The sequence below is a fragment of the Rhinolophus hipposideros genome, assembly GCF_964194185.1.
Source record: "Rhinolophus hipposideros genome assembly, chromosome: 18".
Classification (NCBI taxonomy): domain Eukaryota; kingdom Metazoa; phylum Chordata; class Mammalia; order Chiroptera; family Rhinolophidae; genus Rhinolophus; species Rhinolophus hipposideros.
The window spans coordinates 23,073,831-23,100,494 of NC_138064.1; the positions used below are offsets into that span (position 1 = coordinate 23,073,831).

Consider the following 26,664-nt stretch of genomic DNA (forward strand, 5'->3'; position numbering starts at 1 on the left):
TTGATGTCCTGAATATCGTCAAAATGTCTTCCTTTCAATGTTTCCTTTATCTTTGGGTAAAGGAAGAAGTCATTGGGGGCTAGATCAGGTAAGCAGGGAGGGTGTTCCGATACGGTTATTTGTTTACTGGCTAAAAACTCCCTCACAGACAGTGCCTTGTGAGCTGGTGCATTGTCATGATGCAAGAGCCTTGAATTGTTGGTGAAAAGTTCAGGTCATTTAACTTTTTCATGCAGCCTTTTCAGCACTTCCAACTAGTAAACTTGGTTAACTGTTTTTCCAGTTGGTACAAATTCATAATGAATAATTCCTCTGATATCAAAAAAGGTTAGCAACATCATTGCAACAAGTTTGTGAACGTAATTGTCATACCTCATAACATACTACACTCTCATTATAGAGTATAGGGTATAGTACCTGGTCCAAATATGGATTAGAGCATCAATTGCCATGTAAATGATATTTTATTTTTGAGCCTTATAGTTCAACAAGATTTTCAGTTTCCAATACCCCATTCACCACAGATAGGCAGATCCTAGACTTCACTATCATTATCTTACTTCATCCAAATGGAACTCTAAAATCAGTCTCTTTGGTCTTAACCTCTTCCTTCATCTCTCAGAATAACATTTATAAACTAAGTGGAGGCCACATCTTTTATTCTGTTATTCATAATTTTTTAGACCATTGCAATCACTTTGACTTCACTGGTCTTTGTCACCAACCCCCTATATTCTTGCATATTCTTACAGCACAGGTCAGCAGTTCTTAACATTTTAATGTCAAAAATTCTTTTAAATTATTATTTCATCCCCCTACTCAGATTTCAGATTTTTTTCCAAGTACATTTTATTGCAGCTTTTCCCAACTCAAAATTAGTAGTAAATAATAAGGAGAAGGAAAATGATATGACTTGTACATTTTGGGAGCCTTCAGCAATTATTTGTCATTTTCATATTATTATGCTCAACATATTTACATCGGATTTATTCTTTTGAAAAATTAAGAAATCACACAAGTTGATTTAATGATCGAGTACTGATTTTATTTTGATTTTACTTTTTAGAAACCAAGTACTATTTAGTCAATATGAATGGAATTCTTCTATTTGTGGCAAGAATTAAGTGGTGTTCCATAAATAAAGTTCTAAATTCTTAGACTTCTAATTGTGAAAATCCTTTTACAAAAATGATCACACATCAAATTTAACACAGATAAGTCATCCTTAGACTGTTTCCTTTCTTGCCAGTACAACTTCAATAGAGAAATAGATCACAAAGCATTTAACTCTACCAGCAGCAATGAAAAAGAAATTAACTCCTGCTTGGTGCATGTGCCAGAACCCCAAGTTGTTTGGAATTTTCCAACTCTTTTTATTTTATTACTTTTATATATTATTTATTATTTTAATAATTTGTCTTTTATACTGGGAAATTAAAGCAAAATCAAATTATAAGTTATTTGGCATTTATCTTCCAATATGATTATCTGAGGTTAAAAAAATACCTAAGTGGTTTACTTCTCAAATCCTTTATGTTAACAAAGTTATATAGGTTGACAATATTTCCAAGCAGACAAATAAGAACAGTGTTTAAGACAGTACATTTATAATTGTTGTAAATACTTCTGATCTGAATTTTTTTAACCAGTTTAAGAGTGTGAAACATTTTATATGCTCTGACATCAAGGCAGAATGTGACTCCTATTTACCTAAATCCATATACCTGGCTGCCAGGATTCTTTAAAGGAAAAGAAACACACACGCAAGAACACTATCTGACTCCAGTTTATTGGGTCTGCCAGGTTTGGTTAAGTTTCATCGAATTTCCCAGTAAAACTTTCAGAGGAAACAAAAATTCATACATTGATCCCACTGGGCCTTGTAAAGTGTCACCTCAACAGTTTCATTGGAAAATTATAATTAAACCTTCAGCTTCATTTGTAGACGAGCCAAAAATAACACACAGATCCTTTTAGAGATTCATCCATTTCCAATGTAAAATAGAAGGCTTCTAGTTACTGTGTAAATTTTAAACTTCCTAGGTTTTAAGTTGAGTTCTCTTTTCTGAAATCTGTCATTTTCAATTACTGAGGTCCTTAGATGATTGTCTCCCCAAATATTGGCCAGAACTTGCAATTGATTATTGAGTGCTCACAATATGCAGATAATGTGCTAAATGATTTACTTAATTTAATATTCTTCACTTTAACTCTGTGTTAAAGGTGAGGAAAAAGAATGTTAATGGTTGAATAAACAGAAACGTGGCAGAGACAAAGCTCTTGACATCTGAGCCTGTGGCATTTTGGGTGATAAAGATTCTGTTTGTGTAATTTAGTTTCATAGCCATATTTAGTATCACAATTCAATGGTGGTGCTCCTCAAATCTTTGCTTTACGAAAAAGTCATGCAACGGGTAAGGATATTTAAGGAGTTTGGCAAATATATTTATGTCTATTTCTCTCACTGAATGACAGGTGAGGCCGAGAAACATTGCCTGACAGTATATGACTTCTGATGAGCACTTTAGTCACTCTGTCTCATTTTTCTCATCAATAAATAAAGCATGTGGGAATAAATGATTTGTAAGAATCTTTCAAGTTATAAAACCCATGCCTATTAAACCATTATTGGATAAGGTGACTTATTGTACCTCTTATGTGCTTTGATGTATTATAGAAACATAATTAGTGTTGGCCAACACACTTCTTGAACAGTTTTACTCAAAAGACAATCTAGAGTTTGGCTTGAAGGAGGGTTGGCTGTAGTGCAAAGGTGGTGCTATTGACATGAGACATTCACACTAACTTCTGACTCAGGTTGTTTTCTCCGAGAGAGAGTTGTGTAACTTGGACTCATGATGTCTTGTCTCAAATATTATCTGTATGTTCCCACCTGGGAGTCATTTTGCCCTTTAAAGGAGGTTGGCAATGTCTGGAGAGATTTTTGAATGTCCCAACTGGGGTAGGGTTGGCAGATTCAGCCAATATAAATACAAGATTCTGGGTTAAATTTGAATTTCTGATCAAAGATCAACATTTTTAATATAAGTATGTCCTGTGCAATATTTAGGATATGCTTATACTAAAATATCATTCATTGTTTCTCTGGATTTTAAATTGAACTGGGAGTCCTGTATAGTATCTGGTAACATTAAAGTACGTTTGGGGATGGCTAGAGTCATCTAGTGAGTAGAAGCCAAGGATGTTGCTAAAAATCCTACTATTTCCAGGAAAGCCAGCACCATCCATTTATCTTGAATATGTTAATATTTCACTGAATATCAATGTAATAAGAATACAAATCTAATTAGTCCAAAATGTCAATAGTGCTGAGGTGGAAATTATAATCTCTGTACAATCTGTTATTTCACTTGGTATAACATTCAATTTCTTGGGTTTTAAATTTTATAGCAGTGACACTGATTGGATACTTTTCTATCTGTTTAGAGTTATCATTATAGATATAAAATGGACATAATTATACCAGTCCCCATATGCCTTACTTACATGAAAGATGTGCAAGATTGCTTTGAAAAGTTAATATAAAGCAATAGTGGGTGATGCTTTCTCTTTTTTGAAGCCAAAGGTCATTTAAATTCTTATGACAAGACTTCGTAGGGTTATTACTGGAATCATAATCCATGACCAAATCATGAAAATGAAAGCTCCAGTAGCAATTCAGAATTAAGTGTTTAGCATTATAGATATGAAGATGAATAAGACAAATTTCTTAATATTAAATTACCTAACGCCTAGAATTCAGAGAAGCAAAGCAGACCTGAAGATAAATGAAAGGCTCAATAATTTACAGGAGTTACTTATTGCTATAAAAATACACTAAAGTCACTATGGTGACTTGCCAAAAAAGGCTCAGAACCATGGCATAAATGCAAACACTCACACTCTTAGAAGGTGTGTACTTGTCTTCCAGAATATAAAAGAAAAGTTTATGGAAGCTCTCCTGTTACATGTCCAAGGGATTTACCAAACTTCTAGAATTGGCACTGAATTTCCTGGTGCCTCACTGCGGAAGGTGTATGGTGTTGTCTGATGTCTTAAAACATCTCAGTCCTTTTTGCCCTGCTGACAGTTGTAAATTAGAAATGTCACAATTCTGGCCACTGCCAAGTTACCTATTGTCTCTAATTTCTGAAAGAGTTTCTTTCCATCTTCATCCTCGCAAGCATACAGTAACACTATGTAACTCCAAACCACTTGCTGACATAAGAACTGAATAGGAGATGAGTGGAACGGGGGAATCACGTGAAGGTTTACATCATTTCCATGCCCTTGTCTATTGATTCTGCATGTTTTTAAAAATGTAAATGTGAATGCCAGTACTATCTTAATTCAGCTCCAATTGCTGAATAAATGAGATCAATAGTTGTCATCATGCACTTATTTTCTAGTAGAGGAAATAAAGGATCCATATAGTTGAAGAATGTGGTAAGCATTGTAAGAAAGGAACAAAGACAGTTTGATGGATCTCAGAGGAAAGGTGCACTCTTTAAACTAATATGATCAAGAAGAATGAAATGGAATGCTACATGTGAAAAGCTCTTCACTAGGTGTTCCTAATCCCATTGGAAATGTCAATGGTGATCCTTGTGAAGTCCTTTGCTTTCAGGAACAATCCAAGCATTTACATGTGCCTTGTTTTGTTGGATGGGTGGCCATGATATTTCTGTAGTTTATGTTTTCTCTCTGGGATAAAGCAAGAGGCATAAAGTTGACTCTAGGCATCTGGAACCAGTTTCTAATCCTAGAAGTGTGTAGCCAGATTGAAGAAGTTTACATTCACCCAGAAGACATAGGCTGTTGTTGTTTTTTTTTTTTAATTTTTTTTTCGTGTTAAATACTTTGAACTTGTTAATGAGAAGAAATAAATCTATGCTAAATTTGACTCAAGTGTGTTGCACTGTATTCCCATTTTGTGTGTCTTTGGCCTCTTTTTAAATTTTTAACGAAAATACTGTTTTTATTAAATATATTTTGAATTGCAAAACATTAATCATGATATGAATTTCATCAAACATTGTTAGTTCTTCGTGTATTTCACTTTGTATCTATGTCATGGAAGAAGAACTATCAGGTTGGCATCTTCTTAGTATCAGAAAGAACTGCATGGTAAATGAATAATAGAAAGGGCAAGGTAATGAAATTAAAACAAAATCAACTCTTAAAGTCTCATTATTTAAAAACAAGGGGACTCCACTAAGAAGAGGCTGTAAACTAAAACTGGATTCTTATATTGATGGGCACAAAAAGTAGGGAATTGAAATTAGTTATTGACAAGGAACCTATTTTAAATTGGCTAAGATTGCTGTAATGAAAATTATCTCAAAATTGTAGAGAAGTAAAGAAGCCAAGAGAAAGATTTTGTTATGAAAGTTGCCAGTTTATCCCAGGAATGCAATGTAATGCCAAGGTCAAGAACATTTCCTACTCTTAGGAAAGACCTACCTATAAGGTGTGAATGCATTTGGAGGCCTGAATATTTTATGTTTATGTAAATTATGAGGTATACGTTTATAAATTATTCATATCTATATTCATACAAAGTTTTTACATTGGGACCAATTTAAGATCAACCCTGTGATATCAGGTCCCTCTCTCTCTTTTTCTCTCTCTGTGTATCTCTGTTTCTCTGCCTGTTTTTTTATGTGTCTGTCTGTCTGTCTCTCTACTTCTAAAATACAATCTATAAATATATAATTTTATAACATATCTCAAGTCTTCATACTCTTTCCCTTTATATCATTACTTTGTGTAGAATGATCATGTAATTAAGTTACCAATTGTAATATTTATTACATAGGTAGCTATTGTTAAATACTGACACAGTCATTTATACTAAATTTTGATTCATCTCACTTTAAGAATTAGTTGTATAAGCCCAAATATGTGGGGGAAAAGTCATATCTATAAGCTGAAATTTACTATTACATAAGAGTAAGTATTCTATCACATAAAATGTTCAACTAGACACAATCTTTCATTATAGCCCGCCTATAATGAGGCACCTATAGTGCCTTTAACAGAAATAAATATCCTCTATAAAGTATTTGTTCAAAACATACAATTGACTAAACACATTTCATAAAAATGAGCATATGTTCAGTTTCACTAAATTGGGATTTATCTGACTTATTTCACCCCTGGAAGCATATTAGACAATAGCATGAATAATCAAGGAGGCAGTGAGCAGGGAAGCTGGATGGTGAAGGAGTACAACCACCAATTGACAATCACTGGTACAGCCTGTGGAATGAATTTTTGCATGTTGAATACAACTGTTATCATTACTATTATTATTGCTAAACTAGTACTAAAAAATGGAAATCCCTTTTTTTTTGTCTTTGAAATTTGGGTTTGCTTTATAAGTAAAGAGAAACTATTATCATAGATATACTTTTTTCACATCAATTTCAAGAAATAATGGGAGTTTTCAGTGCTAATTTTTATTCTAGAATTAGCGTGGTGGTTTTCAATCCCATTTTCCCCATACACACTTCAGTGTATAATAGACACATTCATTAGTAATAGTATCTCACTATGGCTGTGGTTCTCAGATCTGGAGAGTGGATCAGTGAGAGAGGATTTAAGACCCCTGGGAAAAAAAAAAAGCTGGAAAGGCTGAAACGCCCACTCATCACGAAGCTGGGGTAGCAAGTTGGATAAATTCCCCAAAATGAAAGCAATTTTCACTTTTAAATGTGGAAATTACTAACATCAGTAGAATTATTCTACACATTTCCCTGCCTTCATCCACAATCCCTATGTCTATGTAAAGATAATTATTAGCTTCCTGTACCTCCTATTTGTGCAGTTTTGTTAATAATAAGAGAATATATTTTGAATAGCTTACAAAACATAGATATACAAAGTTGCAACAGACTAAAATAGACTGTGGCTTAGTAGTCATTCTTTCTTCAGAATATAAAATAACTTCATTTTAGTCTAAGCTATAGAGACATTCCTTTACATTTTGATATTTTACAGACATACGTAAATTATGTTCTTCATTTAAACAAGTTAATAAGTTTACCCAAGGTAGCCGACAATATACTCCATCATACTTTAATATTTCTTTTCTGCTAAAAAGCATTCTGTGCCACTAGTGAACAGACCTAGCCCTCACCTTACTTGTCTTCAATAAAACATTATTATCTTTTGGCATCCTCTTGTACTGGGGGAAATAAAAAGTCACATGTGGAGAAGTTCTAAATGCTAGACAGAACTGATCCTTGGAGGGCAATTTTTATCCTCCACGGAAGTATTGCAGACTTCTTCCATTAGCATAGTCCCAGGGAGCAAAAGGTTAGGGAACTGGGACTGCCAAGTATACCTGAACACATAAGTCAACATTTCCTCCAAGCAGGGAGGGAGTATGAGAGTGCGCCCACATGTGCATTAAAGTATCTGAGACGAAAAACAACAATTGTAATATTTTACAGTGGAATATACTGTACAGATGGCGACATTTTGTTTGTGGTTGCAGGGAAGAAAGGAAGGCAGTTTCCAGATTCCCCTCTCAACACCTACCATTTGGCATAGGGTATGGGAGGTTGAAGAAAACGGAGGGAGTTTTTGCCTCAGTTGAAACAGCTGGGAAACAGATGGAAGCTGATGTGCAATTTGCCAAAAGCCTCGTCCAAGGCTCCGACCCATTTTCCACCAAAGAAAAGCAGGTCAGGTGATAGTAGTAGGGGCCTCAGCGTCAGAAAATCCTGGGTTTTGAAAAGTGTGTGGGGAAGGAAAAGTCAAATTTTTTTTAAAAATTCAGTATTATAGGATATGTAAGTCTAGAAATGAAATTCCAAGGAGGATGTTTTCAATAGGAAAGCAAAAATAGCAGTATCATTTTGAAAGCCGTAACAGAATCAGTTACAAAGGTAAAAGTGTCCACAGAATTGATTCATACTGGTGCTACCTCAACTACCTGGATATTCTCTTTCTTAAGTAATAAAGTCAAGAAGTGCACTCCACTCTTTGTCATGTTAATTACTATATACTTGTAATTATTCCATTTGTGGTTATTGTAAATGTAAGTGTGCACAGTTCATGTCATTTTAGTCACTGCATTTCATTTCATGAGCTACTTTGGATTGGAATCCAGGCATTTATTAAGTTGCTTTTGGATTGAAATGTTGAATGATAGCCAGTCTTTTGTTTAAATTCAGTCACTGGAAGTATAAACCTCCTATTGTATGTTTCTAGTTACGATGGGCATGTGTGTAGGTCTACTACACATGACATTCTTTCAAGCATTGGCCCACGTTTTGTGTTTTTTTTTTTGTGGTGTGTGTGTGTGTGTGTGTGTGTGTGTGTGTATTTGTAGTATTTTTGAAATACTTTTGAATACCACAAAAGTTAAAGGAAATTGGTTTCAAAAGTAAATATAAATTAATAGGCTTTTCTCAATGTGAATTTGTTCATTCATGCTTATATAAAGGAATGTGTTAACCATGAATCATTCAAATTGAATTGCTCCTGAGAAAAAATGCTTTGGTTTTTCTGTCTGTTTCCAGAGTTGCTTTACTAAAAGGAACAGAGCATTGTCCCCACATAAAGAATAATCAGCCACAGATTTTAGACTGAGCATGGCTCCAAATTGGCAAAAATACTTTCGATTCACGTGAGAACGTGGATCCTTGTGAGAGGGACTTATCTGAATATTCTGGGCTGTGACTAAGTTTGCAGTCTGCCAGAATAGCCAGTGGAAAAATTTTTTAAAAATGCAATCACTGGGAAGTTTTGCTCACACAATACCAAAATAGCTAAATGCTCCAAAGACATGGAGGTTGGCAAAACGTAGCTAAAAAAAGTTGGATTGCAGGTTCCACTTAGAGCCAGGTGAGTTGGCATTAGTAAGTTGGTAAATAAACACGGCCTACGTGAGAGTTCACACATCATAACTCATCTGGTCCCAGTGGCTTACTATAAAGTACAGTCAGCCTGTGCGTGACATATCACAAACCACTTTTTGCACTGGATAAAGCCTTGCCTGCCCTGCCAAGGTGGGGAGCCAGTCAGCAGCAGGTAAATGACAAGCCCAGAAATGTGGTCAGTGAATTCTGAAGACTTTCTGACTATGCCAGTGCACCAGTCAGTGAAACATCCCGCAGAGGAAAAGAAATTCCAGCATGCCAACATTTTGGTGCAAACCTATTGGTGCTGCTGTTACTAGACCTAGAAAACTTTACATCTGGCCAGCTAGGATTCTGGTAAGAGTCAAAACAAAATCATTTATATTAGAGAGCTTTGTCTAGTAGATATTCATTATACAGGGGCCTCTTGACTTCAGTTAGACTTTCCTCAGTTGTATAGAAAGGAAAGAGAACATTTAAAAAAATACCTCTCTCTCTCTCTCTCTCTCTGTCTGTCTCTCTCTGTACTTAGCATATTTAAGCATCATTCAATGAATAAACAAATGTTGCCTGAAAAGATCCTTCATAAAGCCCCACCACTATCTCATTTGTAAATTTTTAAAAAATTAAAATGTCACTCTTTGTAACCTTTGATTAACTATTTTCCTAATCACTGCTCTCATTTGGTCTCATAGAAGAGTTCATTGTACTCCTACCTGATAAAGACATCACTACTTGTATGTACATGCTCAAAAATTTAGAAAACTGAAATAATTTTCAAGAAAGCATAAACATGCCATTTAACCTTGATTATGTTGATATTTCACTGAGGATAAATGTTGACATGAATTACTAGAGCTAGTATGATTACCTATTACTTGGTTTATGTGGCATTTTTTTCCTATTATAGCTACACATTCTGTTCTTCAGTATATTAAGAATGTCTTCTAACCTACATCTCTGGGATATTATGAAGATAAATGAAAGACTATGTTAATTATGTCTCGAATTCTTAAAAAGAAAAATGGAATGATATGCTCTAACCTATTATTATTTCTACATGGCATTATATGATTTGGTGTTTGGATAGCTAATGTTAGGCGTTGTGCTTCTTATGTTTGTCTCATATATAATGAAAAATAATTTTAAACTCTGCTCATATTTGAGTTATATAAACACAATTTAATTGCAGATTTCACGTTGGACTCAGTATTACACAAAATAAATAAAAAAGAGCATTACTATTGCCCTTAAGGAGAGTGAACTTAAATAGAAATTAAAAGGCCAATAAATACATACACACACTTACATATGTTTAGCCTGAGCTTGAACTGACTTATGGTCCAGTTGCAAAAGGTTTGAATTGCTCAAACACTCATCTGCTGAAGTCACCACTCTTTTTTAGCACCATTCTGTTCAATCATACTTAGACCTCAAATATATATGCTAAACAACTCATTAGAAAAACTTTATATCTAAAAATATTTCTAGAGAGGCTTTGGTTTATCTTATTATTATAGCATATTAAGAGAAGTTAAATTTTTTGTTTAAAAGAAAAAAAAAACTGGAAATTTGCCCAATTAAGCTTGTGAGTCACTTCAGGGTACAGTGAAAAAAATAAGAATATGTAAATTCACCCCTAGAGATGAGGTCGGTCTTATTGTCTTTGGTCTCTATTTTCCCCATGTCTAACGTAGCACCTGAAAAAGTAGTTCCTGCATGAATGTTTTTGATAGGAGTAATATGATTGAATACGTTTAAGTGAATGAACTCAATCTATTCTCACTTACTTTTTTTTTCCAGACTCCCAGGAAGGAAATTATAAGTCAGAAGTCAATAGCAAACCCAGGAAGGAAAGGACAGCTTTTACCAAAGAGCAAATCAGAGAACTTGAAGCAGAATTTGCCCATCATAATTATCTGACCAGACTGAGGCGATACGAGATAGCTGTGAATCTGGATCTCACTGAAAGACAGGTAAAGTCAGACGTTGTCATGATACGGTATTTTGAATTGCTTTGGGTCAACAATATTCTCTTGTGATTTTTGAAGTATCTAGATCTGTGGTTCTTAAATACCATTTGGAAGACAGCTGTTCTATTCTGTGATGAAGTTTTCGTCCAGCAAAATAAAATTAAGGATATGATAGGGATGTTTCAAGGAAAACTACATTGGTTTAGTATAAGGAATCATTATTTATTCTGTGATTGTGCCCTTTCTGTATTTTTTGGTTTTAGAATATTATTTCATTTATATAATGATGGAATGTGGTGAGGAATTTTGTTTGCTTATATTTCAAAAACTCCTTATTTGGTATAAGAGAAAGTTGACAACCCTATGTTAGTTTCCTCTATTGCTCAGGATAGCATTTGTTATGTTGCAGTAACACATTAACCCCCAGATCTCAATGACATAACCAAAAAGGTTGATAATTTGTTCTGTCTATACTAACTTTACAAGTCCAGCATTCCAAATCATCACTCATGGACCCAGTCTGACTCTCTGGCATCTCAGTATGTGGTATCCTTGGTAACCACAGGAGGTAAGAAAGAGTTGGAGGTTCATGCATTGACCTTTAAATGTTTTCACCTGGAAATGACCCATGTCACTTCCATTTATACTCTAATGTCCGGAAATAGTCAATTGTGCCACTTAAGTTCAAGAGGGTTGGGAAATGATGGGAGCAAGGGCACATAGATCATTGGTAAATATTTCTACCCCATTACCCAAAATATTTTTGAAGTTGTATTGGTCTCAGAAATTCAAAATTCTGGTACCTACTCATTTAGGGAACACTTTGAAATTATTAATGCTCTGTGGAATCCAGTTAATAAGACTTAAATAATATTTTTAAATTAATTAATATTTAGGTTCTTTCTTGAAATTTATTTGAATGGCAAGTGAGTTGCTTCACAAGTACTCCCAGTGCACTCTTGTATGGATTCTGATTTGTCCTGGGAGAATTGGATGTACTGATGGCTAACAGTTGCTAATCTTTAGAAAAACATTCCTGAAAGACAAACGCAAACATCTTTATGGACAGTGCAGTTATGATTGGCACTCTTAGGACTAGAGTCTCATTTCCTCTTTCACTGTATGCACCCTCCAGGGATCCCATAGGAACCAAAGAAATATCAACAGGGTGTGTACAAATGAATGCTATCTTAGGAGAATAAGTAATTTTATCCAATTTCTTAAATCATCTGCTTTTCTCTGCTAATTTCTATATTGCAGCTTTGTGGTAGGATATTTTGGGGTAGTGGAAATATGCAGCAGTAAACTTTTATGTGGTTTTATTTATTGACAGTTTATTTTTTATTAAATATTATGATTAGTACCTAAATTATGAAGAACAACATCTTCCTTCCGTTGAATTTCATGTACAAAATGCCCTCCTTAAGTGTACATTTGGCGTGCTGGAAAACAGGATCCAAAATCTACATCATGAGACACATGTTTTATTTTTATTTTTGTAATAGAAGAAGGAAAAAATAGAAGGGAGAGGAGAACTACACATTAATGTTCTCATATAGAGACAATAAATTCTAGGAAATGCAACTGTGTTTTATATGATACATAAAAGAAATAAGAAACCAGGGTTTGCTTTCAATCTACAGAAATGATGAGATGCAGTATCGTGCTCTTACTCAGAAGAAAAGTCCAGATTCTGTGCTTGTTCTTCTGGAGATGGCCTATGGTTATTTGTCATTATCTGGTCATAGAGCAGATGTTTCACTTTTGGTTAAGGATAATTTATTTTTACAATGGAATACTATTTTGCCATGAGAAAAAAATGAAATGGTGCCATTTGCAACAACATGGATGGATCTTGAGATTATTATGCTGAGCAAAATGAGTCAGAAAAAAGTCGAGAACCATATGATTTCACTGATAAGTGGTATGTAAAATGAAAACAACAAAAGAAAGGACAAACAAATGAAGAAACAAAAACTCATAGACACAGACAATAGTTTAGTGGTTACCACAGGGTAAGCAGGAGGGCGGGTGGTAGATGTGCGTAAAGGAATCAAGTATATGGTGATGGAAAGAGAACTGACTCCGGGTGGTGAATACACAATGTGATATATAGATGATGTATTACAGAATTGTACACCTGAAACCTATGTAACTTTGCTAACAATTGTCACCCCAATAAACTTTAATTAATATAAAAATAAAATAAAATAAAAACATAAAAAAAGGATAAATTCTTTTTAGAAGCCATTTTGTAAATTTGGTTTGGGAATGTTGAAATTACTTCTGGATATTTCTTTTTAACTGGCTTGCCATTGTTGGGAAAGATAATATGTAAATATATCTAAATATGTATATATATATACAATTTTAATATTTGTTTCTTTTAAAGGCCCCTTTTCAATTTTGTACCAGTTTTAACTTTACTGTGCCAAAACACATTTAAAAATCTTAGTGACTTCAAACAATAACCAACATTTTAATTTGCTCACAAGAGACTCTTTTGGACAGTTTTACTTCTGTCTTTACCTAAATGCCTCATGGAACTATAGTCATCTGGTGGGTGACTAAACTGGTTGGCCTAGGCAGCCTCAGCTGGGACAGCATGTCTCTGTTTCGTCTTCTACTAGGTTTCCTAGGATTCTTCACATGATGGTAGAAGTTTCCCAGGAGTCTTTAGAGAAAAAACTCCAATGTACAAGAGTTTTCAAATCCTCTGCATGCATCATATTTACTAATGTCCATTGTCTAAAGCTAATCCTTTGATCAGGCTCAGTGTCAGTGTAGGAGAGGCCCACCAACAAGAGTGGAAGGAAGACAAATTTTGTTAGAGGCTGTTACTAAAACAATCTAACTATGGCCTCAAAAGTGCGAAAAAAACTTGAGAGATAATGAGGTTTTCAAATAATTGAAAATTTGGTGTTGTGAAGAAGATTATTTTGTCCTATAAATTTCTAATTGGAGTTTTGCAAATCAGTATAAAAAGGAGATACATGCATGTGGAATCTAAATACCCAAAATAAGTCTTTAGAGGGCCACTATTTTTTAGATAGAAAATTGAATTGTTATGAGGAATATCTGAACAAAAATCCTAGATTTGCCAGTTAGAGTTGTGTATTGTTAGGCAAGTAACAATCTCCCCAAAGCACAAAATGTAAATTAAAACTACCTTCTCTTTCTCTTACTCAAATTTATATGCCATATGTATGTGAAAGAATTTTTAACATAAACTATAAAACACAACTATCATTGGAGGGGAAAAATATATATGTGCTATGCCAAGCAGAGAGAATTAATTCTCCTGTATTTGTTGAGCTAGATTCTAGAAATAAAATTTTGTTAAAATAAGCTAGACAAGTCTACGCTAGAACTCATGGAAGAGGCAAAAATTGAGCAAGTATTAAACTGATCAGTGTTGAATGTCACAAGAGAGGGATGACGGGCTTGTATGGGAGAATATTCCTGGTTATACCGAGTGTTCATTTATTTCAACACTTCTGTGTAAATGCAGTACCTTAAAGTAAGACTCTAAAAGCTTAATTTTGTTTTATGGGCTGAATTTTACTATGCTAAATTTATCAGAAAAATATTGCATGCTGTCAATTACCAATTTTGCTAAATTTTAGACCCTTTGAAGGTTTGAAAATGTGTTCCTCCTAGATACCATTCCAGTGAAATATTTCTCATTTACTTTCTTAAAATTATAAAAAGAACCATCTTCGTTCATCTTCTTTTAATTGTGATACAGCTATTTTACTTTGATTTTGTAATAATGCCATACATATTTTATGTAATGTGTATCTTGACCCTATAAATTCTTAAATAATACTATTTTTTATAGGATTTCCACATGTAAAATATGCTAATTATACATATGCAGTTTTTCATTTCCATTCTCCAAGCCTTATCTTTTCTATATATTAAAATAACGTGAAACTTAGTAAAGTAACTTAAACTGTATATTAAAAACAATATTATATCTAATTCCATATTGTGCATATTTTCCTTAACTTTAATAGTTTCAGTTTTCTAAAATATCTGTTCTTGATTTTTAAAAAAGCCTTTCAAGAATCAAATACAGAAATAGAATCCATACATATATAATATAAAGGTAGAAAATAACAAATATTAAATAATTTCAATCTGTAGCAGAATTTTTTATAGGATTATCTTTCTCCTAAATGAAAACTTAATTTGTAATCAGTAGTCTTTAGACATCTTTTTTCTAAGAAATTTACCTAATGGACTATAAAATATGTATGTCTATATAACTGAAATATTGTTTGTAAATACCTTTACCTTTCTTATATTACCAGTCAAGATACCTACCTTACATTTTATGATGGGCCATATACACGTGGTTATAAAGATTCATAATAATAATTAGATTTCCTTTTAGAAAAAAAGTGAGGTATGTTAAATTGTTAAATGTCACTTGAATTTTCACTTGAATCACTTGAATTGTTAAATAGGACTTGAATTTTCAAATCCTTAAGTAAAGAATAGTTCTGCAATCTCACAAAGAAGTCAGATTTTTGTTTGTGTCTTCCATAATGCCATGCTTTTATAGGTCAGAGAAATCTATAATCTCTTTCGAACTCCATCTGGCCAAAGAAGGAGAAAAAATAGAAGAGGAAAAAGAGGCTCATTCTGCTAAGGAATTCCATGTTACCACATAGCTATTAAAGAAAGTTATTTTATTTGATATTAAATAAAAATGGAAATGCTAAAACAAAGTTGAGCTTCAAATATTTTTAATTATATAATACTGTTTTGCAGAACAGTTACCACTCCAGTAATGTTCCAGCTTCTAATTTACAGCTTCCAGATTACAACATATTCTCATATATATACCCTTCTCAATCAACAGCTAATAATCTTCGGTTGGCAGACCCACTTGAAATATTTTGAAGAGCCAGTCAGTCTAAAGACCTCTGGTCCCAAGGTATTTTTAAATTTGACAAGCTTATTCTGGCTTTTTTGTTCATCCAGATACACTTGGATAAAGCTCCCGCCAAATTTTTAATATCTCACAGTGGGAAGACGAGAGAAGGCAGCTGCATGAAACTATAAAAAGAGTGACAAAATTGACATTTTTATAGAGTTAAGGCTGCCAAATATAGGAAGAATGGGAGACCCTTCCATTTCACAAAATCATTTGACTGAACTAATCAAAGGTGCAATGTTGCAGATTTGTAAACTGAGATTACCAGAAGAGAGAATGAATTCATGATACCTCTGCCAAGATAAATGGAAAATCCTACCTAGTTGGATCATATTCCGTTAGTGGAAATGACAGGGATTATGTTTTGTTTGTTACTCATAAATCATTAAGTGGCTCAATGCCAAGTGTTTTCAAAATAGTCATCCATTTTTTGGAGGACTATAAAGGAGACTTTTCGTGTGCCAAATAAGCAGGGGTTTTGTTTTTTGCTCAGCTTTTTACATAATTCCACTCCTTTGCAGGTTTATTTCTATAAGTTTATATGAATACTTTTAGTTATTTAGCTAATAAATTATGTCTGCATGACCAGACATATTGTCTATTCAAGGTAATGCGAGACTACCTGTGTAGCCAGTGATTTTATAATATTTTCTCATTTCTTTAGAGTAATATCTAACAGTCACCTAGAGTAACATATTTATTTTGCTTAAGTCCTGGTGTGCTTGCTATTTTGAAAGATTAAACATGATTTGACTCCAACTGGAGTATGGGGGTAGCACAGCATGGAATATGGGACAGAATCTTAGTTTGAAATGAAAAGTGATATTTCCTGAGTAAAACTGTTTTTTGTTTTTTTTAAGAAATGCATATTGACAGTATGTGCTGAGCTCTAAAAGCCAGATTTAACCCTGCCTTAGGTTCCACAAAACAAAGTCTATGTTTTTAAAAAAAAACAATAATTTAAAAAGATCTTTAATAAAGCAAGATCTATAAAGAACAGACCAATGAAACAATCCTCTCCTAAATTAATTTTCAGAAATTTCAGAAATTCAGCTGAGTAAGGTAGAAGACTGACAAGCAATTCTTCTCTAACCATTTGCAAATGTAAATGTCTAAATTTGAAATAATATAGGGAAAAAAATCTCAGGAAAATAAGGCCCTATCCTTATTGAACCAGACTTGAGAATATATAAAGATTGTATTTTTTAAAAGTTGTTAGATACATGAATAGAGACATAGATACACACACACATATACATATGTATGTATATACACACATACATATACATGTATATTTGTGTTTTGTATTGTATATACACAGACATATAAAATAATCCTTATTTTAGAAACTTTGTTGAAATTTGCTTTAGATTCTTGCTGGAAGCAGTAATTAAACTGAAAACTGATATAATGAAAGAAGGATAATTCTTTCCATCAATTTCAGAATTTGCCACGTTTTATTTCCCTATTTCCTCAAAAGGAAACATATATTAATTATATTTAATCAACAGTAACTTTATTTATTGACTTATTTGTTTAATTATTAAGTTTATTGGCATGACATTGGTTAGTAAAATTATATAGGTTTCAAGTGTACATTTTTCTAATACATCATCTATATATTTTATTGTGTGTTCACCACCCAGAGTCAACTCTCCTTCTATCACCATATATTTGACACCCTTTTCTGTTACCCTCCCGCCCCCCTCATTCTATGGTAACCACTCAAGTATTTTCTGTGTCTATGAGTTTTGTTTCTTTCTTTATTTTTTTGTTTTTTTGTTGCTTTCAGTTTTGTATCCTACATCTGTCTGACTTATTTTCCTTAGCATGATATTCTCAAGATCCATGTTGTTGCAAACGGTATTTCATTTTTGCTTATGGTAGAGTAATATTCCATTGTATGCATGTACCACATCTTCTTTATCGAATCACCTATCGAAGGACACTTTGGTTGTTTTCATATCTTGGCCACCTTGAATAATGATGCAATGAACATACGGGTACCAAAAGCATTTTGAAACACATCATGCATTGCAGCACAGATCATCATTTAATATTTTAAAACATCTGCTATAAAAGATTACTTCTTTCTACACTATTCTTATATATTTATTTATTTTTTAAAATATATATCACTAAAAAAATTCTAAAACTAGGAAAGTTCTGGAAATTTTGAGGAGCTGGTGCAATGTTTGTGTTAGCATCTTCAATTTTAAAGAGATTTTCTATTACCTAAATACGGCATGAATGTAGAGCAGTGTATACAGTGTTCTATGACATCTATAAAATAATAAACCCAGTTCTAAAAAAAAAAACAACAGACAATTTATTGATAATTTGGTTATACGAGACTTTCTACCAATTTGTTTCACTATTCTCATGACACCTCATGAAAAACTCAGAGATGTGTATTCAATTTAGGAAAGATGTTTAACTTGAAATCTCTTTATCACTTCTAATATTTTATGCTATATTTTATTTTATAGTTTTTTTTGTAATTTTTGAACTTTTCCCAGTTATTGAACTTATTGCCTACCTTTTGTGGTCAGTGTATATTCATATGATAGTAGTAATTATCATTATAAGTTGTTATAATAGTCTTGGATCTAAGAAGATAGTCCCTAGAGTTAATAAATTTGTAGTGAAAGTTCACATATATTCTGATATTGAACTTAAAGTTGTATAGATATAATAAGAATATTAATTAGATGGAGCCATAGGAGTTGCCAGTATTCTACTGTTCTTATAAAAATGATGAGTTCCTAATGTTTCTACCAGATGTATATTCGATAGTTTCCCATTATTTAGACAATGGCTAGATTAGAGGCCATTAATCAAAGTGGGATATACTGATCATATGTTACTAACTACTGTTAAACATTATCCCAGAGATTAGGCAAGATGATGAGAACAAAGGCTATCATTCTAGTTGATCTCAGGAGTTTGAATAAGATAAGTACAAATAGTGGCTCAGAATACACAAATTCCATGTATTCAAGAATTGTTATTCAGGATTTTTTTTCCAACACAATAAAGGAGAAAATTGCTTAATTTAGTTTTAATATTTCCACTCAGATTTGCTGAAGTCATTTATTCATGTAAATAATATTTACATGATATATTCAGGTAAATAATATTCAGGTAAATACATTCAGGTAAATAATATTTCATTTAAAACAACTAAAATGTACTTTTTTTATCTTGTGTAAAAAATAGGATTAGGAGAAGTGAATTTTCATGTAAATTAAGATTAACGAATTAGGCCATTTCAGTTGAATTTCATTGTATGACAGAAGAGGTATAATTGTGGGCATTGACTACTACTGTGACATTTCTGAAAGGTTAAATTAAAAGTAATCTATCAATCCTCTAAGAACTTTGCTCTTCACATGAACGGTTTAGTTTGGGTTTATTATTGGAAAGGAGAATGTAATACATACAATTGGCTTGTAATAGTACCCATGACATTACACTTTATTATGGAGAATATCATTTGCTCCCTCAGAAAAGTTATGCCTTGTTCAGTATGTTAATTTTCCATGGCTGCCAATAGCTAATGTGTATTCGGTTTGTTTAAAAACATGTAAAATAGTCAATGTGTTATGACTACAATAGTGAATTTTCCAAATAGGAAAAACAAAGAAAAGCTTCAAAACTAAAAATTATAGAGGTAGGGAAGTGATTCTCGAGTCATAAACATTGTGCTAAAATAGAGGATAAAAGTGACAGGCAGTCTTCCAAACAGAAATTTGATCTTTGGTCATGAAATATGTCCTGTTTTTCATCATCCAAGACACACACACACACACACACACACACACACACACACACACACAGAGCCACCTTCCAATCTCACATTGCACTACTGTAGAAACAACAGAGCCCAGTGGTAGCTCCTTCCGATGGGCTTCTTGGAAATAGCTGAGGATTCCTTCTCTTAATCCAATACAAACCTATCTGTGGAGGGAGGAAGAGTAAAGAGGCTTTCTTTTTCCCATATTTTATCACTACCCTAAAGAGCATTTTTGGTTCTAATTTTTCAGTTCAACTAATGACATTACCACTGTATTACTAGGGCCTATTGACATTGGGTTTACCAGATGTGCTGCCATGACCAAATTTATTCACAGGGGACATGATTAAATCTGAAAATGGTACTTATACAATTACTCTTTTTATGTTTTCACATATTAAACATGTGAATAAATATCTGTTAGACAATGTCTACAGTATTTCAAGTTGCCAGATACAAATGGAAACAGTTGGAATATCAAATCTATACATTCCAGATGTTTACAGACATCTAGATATGTTGCTGAAATACTCAGTTTTCATCCAGATGTTGGTGTTATGATTATTTCTTAAAAAAACAGGCATTTATGATATTACATAAATGTGGGTTATGTAATTATATAGATTCAACTTTCTATCAACTAATTTGCCTCTGTCCATCTTAGGAAATGGTGTGACAAGAAAGATATGTATTTCATTTGTGTTCTCCTGTGATATATCATGAGCCCTAAAAGAATTTGAATGACTGTGCTTAGCTACCTTAGAAACAAAACAGAACACAAACTATTTTTTCAATCCAACCAATTAAATTGGATTATATAGTGACACTAAGTTAAATATGAGTTTCTTTATTTATACAATTGTTATTACTATTGTTATAGCAATATTAACTTATAATCTCTGATTGCTTTTGTAGATTTATTTTTAATACTATGATACAAGTATATAAACATACAAGTATGCTTTCCTCAAAAATCTTCCTCTCCTTATTTCAATCCACCCCAATATTTTATACTATACTGTGTAAAAATAAATTTGGATACTGTGACTTTTGAAGTTCTTCATTCTTCTTTCCTATTTCCATAAGATGTACCCATCATGTATTTATTGCTTCTTTTTTGTTCCATTACTAATTTCATGGAGTTCCAGTATAAAATGTATTACCTAAACCTTAAAGAAAATAGTATATAAAGGTGTTAGAATTACTATATAATCATCAAATGCTTTCACATATATGTATATATATACACACACACACATATGGATAAATGCATTCTAGAGATATATACATGTGAAAGATATATATATATATATATATATATATATATATATATATATATATATATATATATACACACACACACATATATGATTGAAAACTATGAAGTCTTTTATCAGCCTGTTTTTAAAAAATGGAAATGGCAAAATTTCACATGGTAACATAGAAAACAACACAAAATTTGTTTTCTATTTTCATTGATTTCTAAAATCAATACCATAGCCTCAGTGTTTTTCTTTTAGAATTGCACATACCATGTTTTATACTGGTATTATAGAATTAGTGAACCTCTTCTCCCAAAAAAAGGAAGTGTAGATTTTAAGAAATCTCTTCCTCCTATTTTCTTCCAAGATTATTTTGACTAGATATTTCAACTCTTGGTGACAATTATGATGATGTGTTTCTTCCATCTGGAATTGTCCATAGAGAAAATGTCCCTATAGAGAATCTTGGAAGGCTCATTATTCCAATATTACAAATATGAAAATTGAAGCAGAGAGAAGTGTAATTTTCCTAAATTCACGCGATAAGTCAGAAGTGAAGCCAGGGGTAGGACCCAATTCATGTGGAAAAGATCTAATGCAACACGCAATGTCAAGCTTGCAAAGGTAATTAAATTGAGTAGTGTAATTACCTAAATTATAGTACAGGAAAATAGTGTCATATTTACAAACCTAATTATATAGAGTGGAAGAATTACCTGAATGATAGTAATCATATGGATGGAGTTCACACACTTTGTATGCTTTACTTTTCTGTCCCAAATGCTTAAAAAGTAGGAGTTTGAAATGTACAGGAGCAATAAATAAATAAATAAATAAATAAATAAATAAATAAATAAATAAATAAATAAATAAATAAAATAAAATAAAAGCACAGTCTGGAGCCAAACAAAGCCCCAGGTTTAAATTTTGGTACCACATTTTCCTATCTGTGTAATCTTAGGCAACTCATGTAACCTTTCAGTCTCAACTTCCTCATCTATAAAATAGGAATAATATTTAAAATGTATGGAAAAATTGGGAGTAGTAAAAATAATGCATAAAAAGTAACTATTAGTATGGTTGCTTAGCCCTAGTAGTTATGTTTGGTTATTAAGCAATAATAATACATGGGCACCCATCAGCTAGTTTTTTTTCACTCTTCTACTATGTAAGTTATTCATCAGTCTTTTCCTATAATTTCTTATTCTTTTATTTCCTGTAATTTCTTATTCTTTTGCTGTAATATATGTATAGGTAAAATATGATACAAGGTTTTTTTATGGTCTAAAAGACCACTGAAAAGGTAGAGCTGAGAAATGTGTCAGTTTAAATAATTTTTGGTGCAAGCATCTGAGAAAATTGTACTAATTTTGTTGGAGTATTGTTACTTGAAGAACACTAAAATAAATGCATCTTTGGAAATTTACATTTTCTTTTACTTTCTCTTTGGGACTGCATTTACAGAAGTTTTGAGATTGCTTCTAAATGAAAATGGGGAATATTCAACATATTTCTGGAGTAAAATAAAACAGAAATATCTATAGCAGATAATAAAAGCTTATTAGCAAGTTAGAATAATTACGGCTGGTTTTGTCACAGGGATAGGGAAATTGAATGCATCAATAGAGCTGTGTACATATGGAAACTTGATTTATGACAGAATTGAAATAATGATCGCTAGAAAAAGGGTGGACTGTTTAATAAATAGACTTGGAATAACTTGTTATCCATATAGAATAAAGCAAAATTAGACATTTTCTTTGCAATATATTCTAAAACCAATATTTCAATTTGAAATGCAAACATTAAAATTTTTGAAGACATAGAATATTATCTTAATGGCCTCAGAAGAAAGAAGGTTCTTCATGAAGACATAAAACTGACAGGCATAACAGAAACAGTTGATAAATTTGAATATATTAAATTTTAGAGTTTCTGATCATCAAAAGACTCTCTAAGGAAAGGAAAGGCAAAAGACACACAATAAATTGAAAGACTATAGTAGAAGCCATATAACCACAAAACTTTGCATTCGGGCATATAATTAGTCTATAAAAATAAAATACAATTAAAAATAATTTAATGCAAATCAAATATGTACAGGCATTTGAGAAGAGAGGAAATACAAATGAGCCATAAATATGTTAAAGATGCTTTACTTCACTAGCAATGAGGAAATACAAAATAAGAACACGTGTAAATAACATTTGTAGTCATTGTATTGGGAAAAATCTTGACTGATAGCTCCAGATGTTGGCAAAGATGTGGATCAATAAGAACTCTTACACACTGGATTAGGAAGGTTTACACTGATGACACTTGGGGAAAAATTTTTTTCTATGTTATTGTGTTAATTTGATGATTCATACACCCTGTGACCCATTGATGCAACTGCTGAATATATACTCAGAGAAGTTCTATCATATGTTTATCAGAACACAAATGCAAAAATATATCATTTCAGTATTCACATTTCAAAAATATTAGTGAAAAAATTTTATTTTGACCCTATTTTTAGGAAATTATTGGAATCACTTATTTGCAAAGTAAAATAAATGTATGAAAGGCAGAAAACAGAAGTGTTCAAAAGAAGATGGAGTCACTCTGAGGTGGAATGCTCAAGTAAAGCCTTGTGACTGCAGCCATGGACTACAATGGCACAGAATGACCTTTTGGATATGGCTTCCATTGGGAGTTCCCTGAGCATGTGTTGAACTGGTTCAGGAATTGACAGCTAGATGTCAAATCAAAGAACTTGGGCATGGTAGGGGGAGGGGTGTTTGATAAAGACAATTATTAAAATGTTATAACTATGTGTGGTGTCAGATGCGTACTAGAATTATTATAGTGATCACTTTGTAAGGTATATAAACGTCTAATCACTACGCTGTACACCTGAAACTAAGATAATACTGAAAAATTTTAAAAATACTAACATAAAAATAAAAACTAATAAAAAACTAATTGCAAAACACATGTTAAGGAATGTCAGTTCTAATTCATAGAAACTCTTTATAAAGCTAAATACCTTTGAGCATCCTAAAATGACAGTTTTTTTCTTGTCTCATTTTTATATTTCATGTCATAAATTTGAAATGTAGTACTTTGTATGCACCTTTTGAAAGTTTAAAAATTATTACCACAAATCTGGGGCCTGATTACATTCAATGCTGGATTATTTTCATATTCACTCCTTCTTAGTGTCTTTGTGTAAGCCTTTGAGGAGCTATTTTTCATTCGCGACAAAAAAGGAAGAAAAAAGAATATGTCGACTTAATTTTCTTTATTTTGCTCGTTTTTTTCCTTTTCTGTCTTCAAGGTGAAAGTCTGGTTCCAGAACAGGAGAATGAAGTGGAAGAGAGTAAAAGGAGGACAGCAAGGAGCTGCAGCTCGAGAAAAGGAACTGGTGAATGTGAAAAAAGGAACACTTCTCCCTTCAGAGCTTTCGGGAATTGGTGCAGCCACCCTCCAGCAAACAGGGGACTCTCTAGCAAATGAAGACAGCCATGACAGTGACCACAGCTCAGAGCATGCACACTTATGATACACACAGAGATGATCAGCTCCATTCTCAGGAAAGGAATGTTGTGACGGCAAGCCTTACTCAAACAGCGTTTACACAGAGAGATGACTATGACAGTGCTTTCTAAGATTATTAAATTCAGGCATCTCTAGTCTGTTTTTCATCATTTATGAAAGGTTTTACACTAAGTGCCACTTATTAAAGATGCTTCCACAGTGAAGATGAACTCGCTTTGACTATTCCAGATGTGTTGGTTGTGTGTATGGCAGTGAGCAGGTATGTGTTTGCTTTTGCTTGCACTGAAAATTAAATTGCTGTCAAGAGCAGACTGTGAGACATTTTTAGTCAAGATGCCTACAGAATGAAGATGCAGAAGATGAACTTGCTTTGAACATTCCAGATGGACAAGGTGATGTGTATGACAGTGGGCAGGTATTTGCTTTAGCTTGCACTGACAATTAAATTGCTAACAAGAATAAACCATGAAACATTTTATCCTGAACAACCACAGTGCCTGAAATTACTTTTAAGTGGATAAAAAATGTATTTTAACTCTGTATATATTACCCTTAAGTCATTTTCCTGTCTTCACTAAGTTTAGCAAAGCATTCATATTAGCTGATGAAAATAGGAGTTCACGATGACAACCAGACCCAGCTTCTTGTCTTTTTATACATTTTGTCATCCCAGAAACAATCAGCACTTGCTTACTTGTGTTCAAGTAGAGAAAAATGCATTAGAGTCTGATAGGACATATTCTTGTACCACAGACAAAACAAATCTTATGTTGCATTTTCTATCAACTGCTGCTAATACATTATTATAAAAATTACCTAGCTCCTCAATTCTTCCTATCTTATAGCTTGAAAAAAAAAATTAGGATCATAGGCAAATCAGTTACCTTGCAGAAAGAGCTTTGTATGACAGACATTCTCTGATTTTATTTTATAAAATGTTGGCTGTTATGAACATCATTTAATTAACAAAATGGTTTCCCCTGATTTGTGATTGTGTTAGAGAAGTTGCAAAACAAAATTGATTCCTCAAGTTGGTAGACAATAAAATTCTGAATGTCTTCAAATAAAACTCAATAAAAACATTATTTTTTCATGTATTATGTATTCATGCAGAACAATCTTTGTATTTTGTAAAAAAAAAAAAAGTTTAATAAATGATCCTTTGTAAATAATTTTGGTCTCCCTACTGTGATTTCCTAACTTTTTACAGGTTTAATATAAATACTTAAGAAAGTTCCAAATTCATCCGTACTTGTGTAACTCCAGATGATCATAAATTAATGAATCATCTACTTTTTTATTTGTGCAATTCTTTTATTATGAAAAATATCAATCCTTCTGTAATTAAGGCTCATATAAGAATATGTATATGTATTAAGCCATTTTCCTGATTTGAAGAATATGCCAAATGGATTTCTTTGTGTTTTTTTATGAAATCAAAGATAAAAGTTGGAGATAAAGTAATATTATTTACTACAAAGAGATAAATGGAATAGTCGTACATTTTAAAACTTATGTGTAATAGGTGTGAATTAATCCAATAATTGTTAAGTTAAAATATCCAGAATTGTTGATGTGAAAATAAGCTAAATAAGCTAATCAAAATTGTCAGTACTAATGGACATAATAAAAAAAGTCAAGGATTATGTTAATATATTTTGTATCATGCATGATTGCATATGCATTGGATATCTAAATCCTACTGTTAGAACTTTGATAACGTTGTTTTTCATTTGCTCCATATTTTAACCAGAGATGTATGGAAACATACAGCAGCTTCTCCTCTCCCCTAATTAACTAGAAATAGAAATAGAGAAAATGAGTTGGTAAAAACTTCCAAAAACCTCATTATTTCATTGATTTCATTTCCTTTAGAATTGTGAGACTGAAAAAGAATAGATTCAGTTGATTTTAATTTACTGAGTCTAACATGATATATAGTGAGTATTCAAGAAATAAAATAATTAGATTATATGACTATTCCTATTGTGTAATAAATTGTATCACAGCAGTTAGCAATATTATTAAATTAACTTGGGAGGGAATACCATGCAAATTGACATCTTCCAGGCATAAAACAGACACCCCTCTATCAATCACTTGAATGAATACAAAGTATGTTTGTACTGATGACATCTACTTGGGTGGACTGACTTTCTTATTGTAGGATTTAAATTCAAAACATCTTGACAAATTGGAGAAGTGAGAAGATATAAATTGAATTGATTTCAAAAGGGACAAAGTAGTGGGTAATTCATTTTGTCAGGAAAATAATTTC

At 32.5% G+C, this 26,664-nt stretch overlaps 1 protein-coding gene across 2 annotated transcripts in view; it reads left to right on the top strand.

Moving 5' to 3' along the window:
- Positions 1–26,041, top strand: part of MEOX2 (mesenchyme homeobox 2) — a 66,124-nt gene extending 40,083 nt beyond the window's left edge. For both annotated transcript variants that reach the window (XM_081079725.1, XM_081079724.1), the window contains 2 exons: positions 10,674–10,846; positions 24,166–26,041. In XM_081079725.1, the coding sequence (XP_080935851.1) occupies positions 10,674–10,846; positions 24,166–24,390 (398 nt within the window). In that variant the 3' untranslated portion in view covers positions 24,391–26,041. The remainder of the gene's footprint in view (positions 1–10,673; positions 10,847–24,165) is intronic.
- The last annotated feature ends 623 nt before the right edge of the window (positions 26,042–26,664 follow it).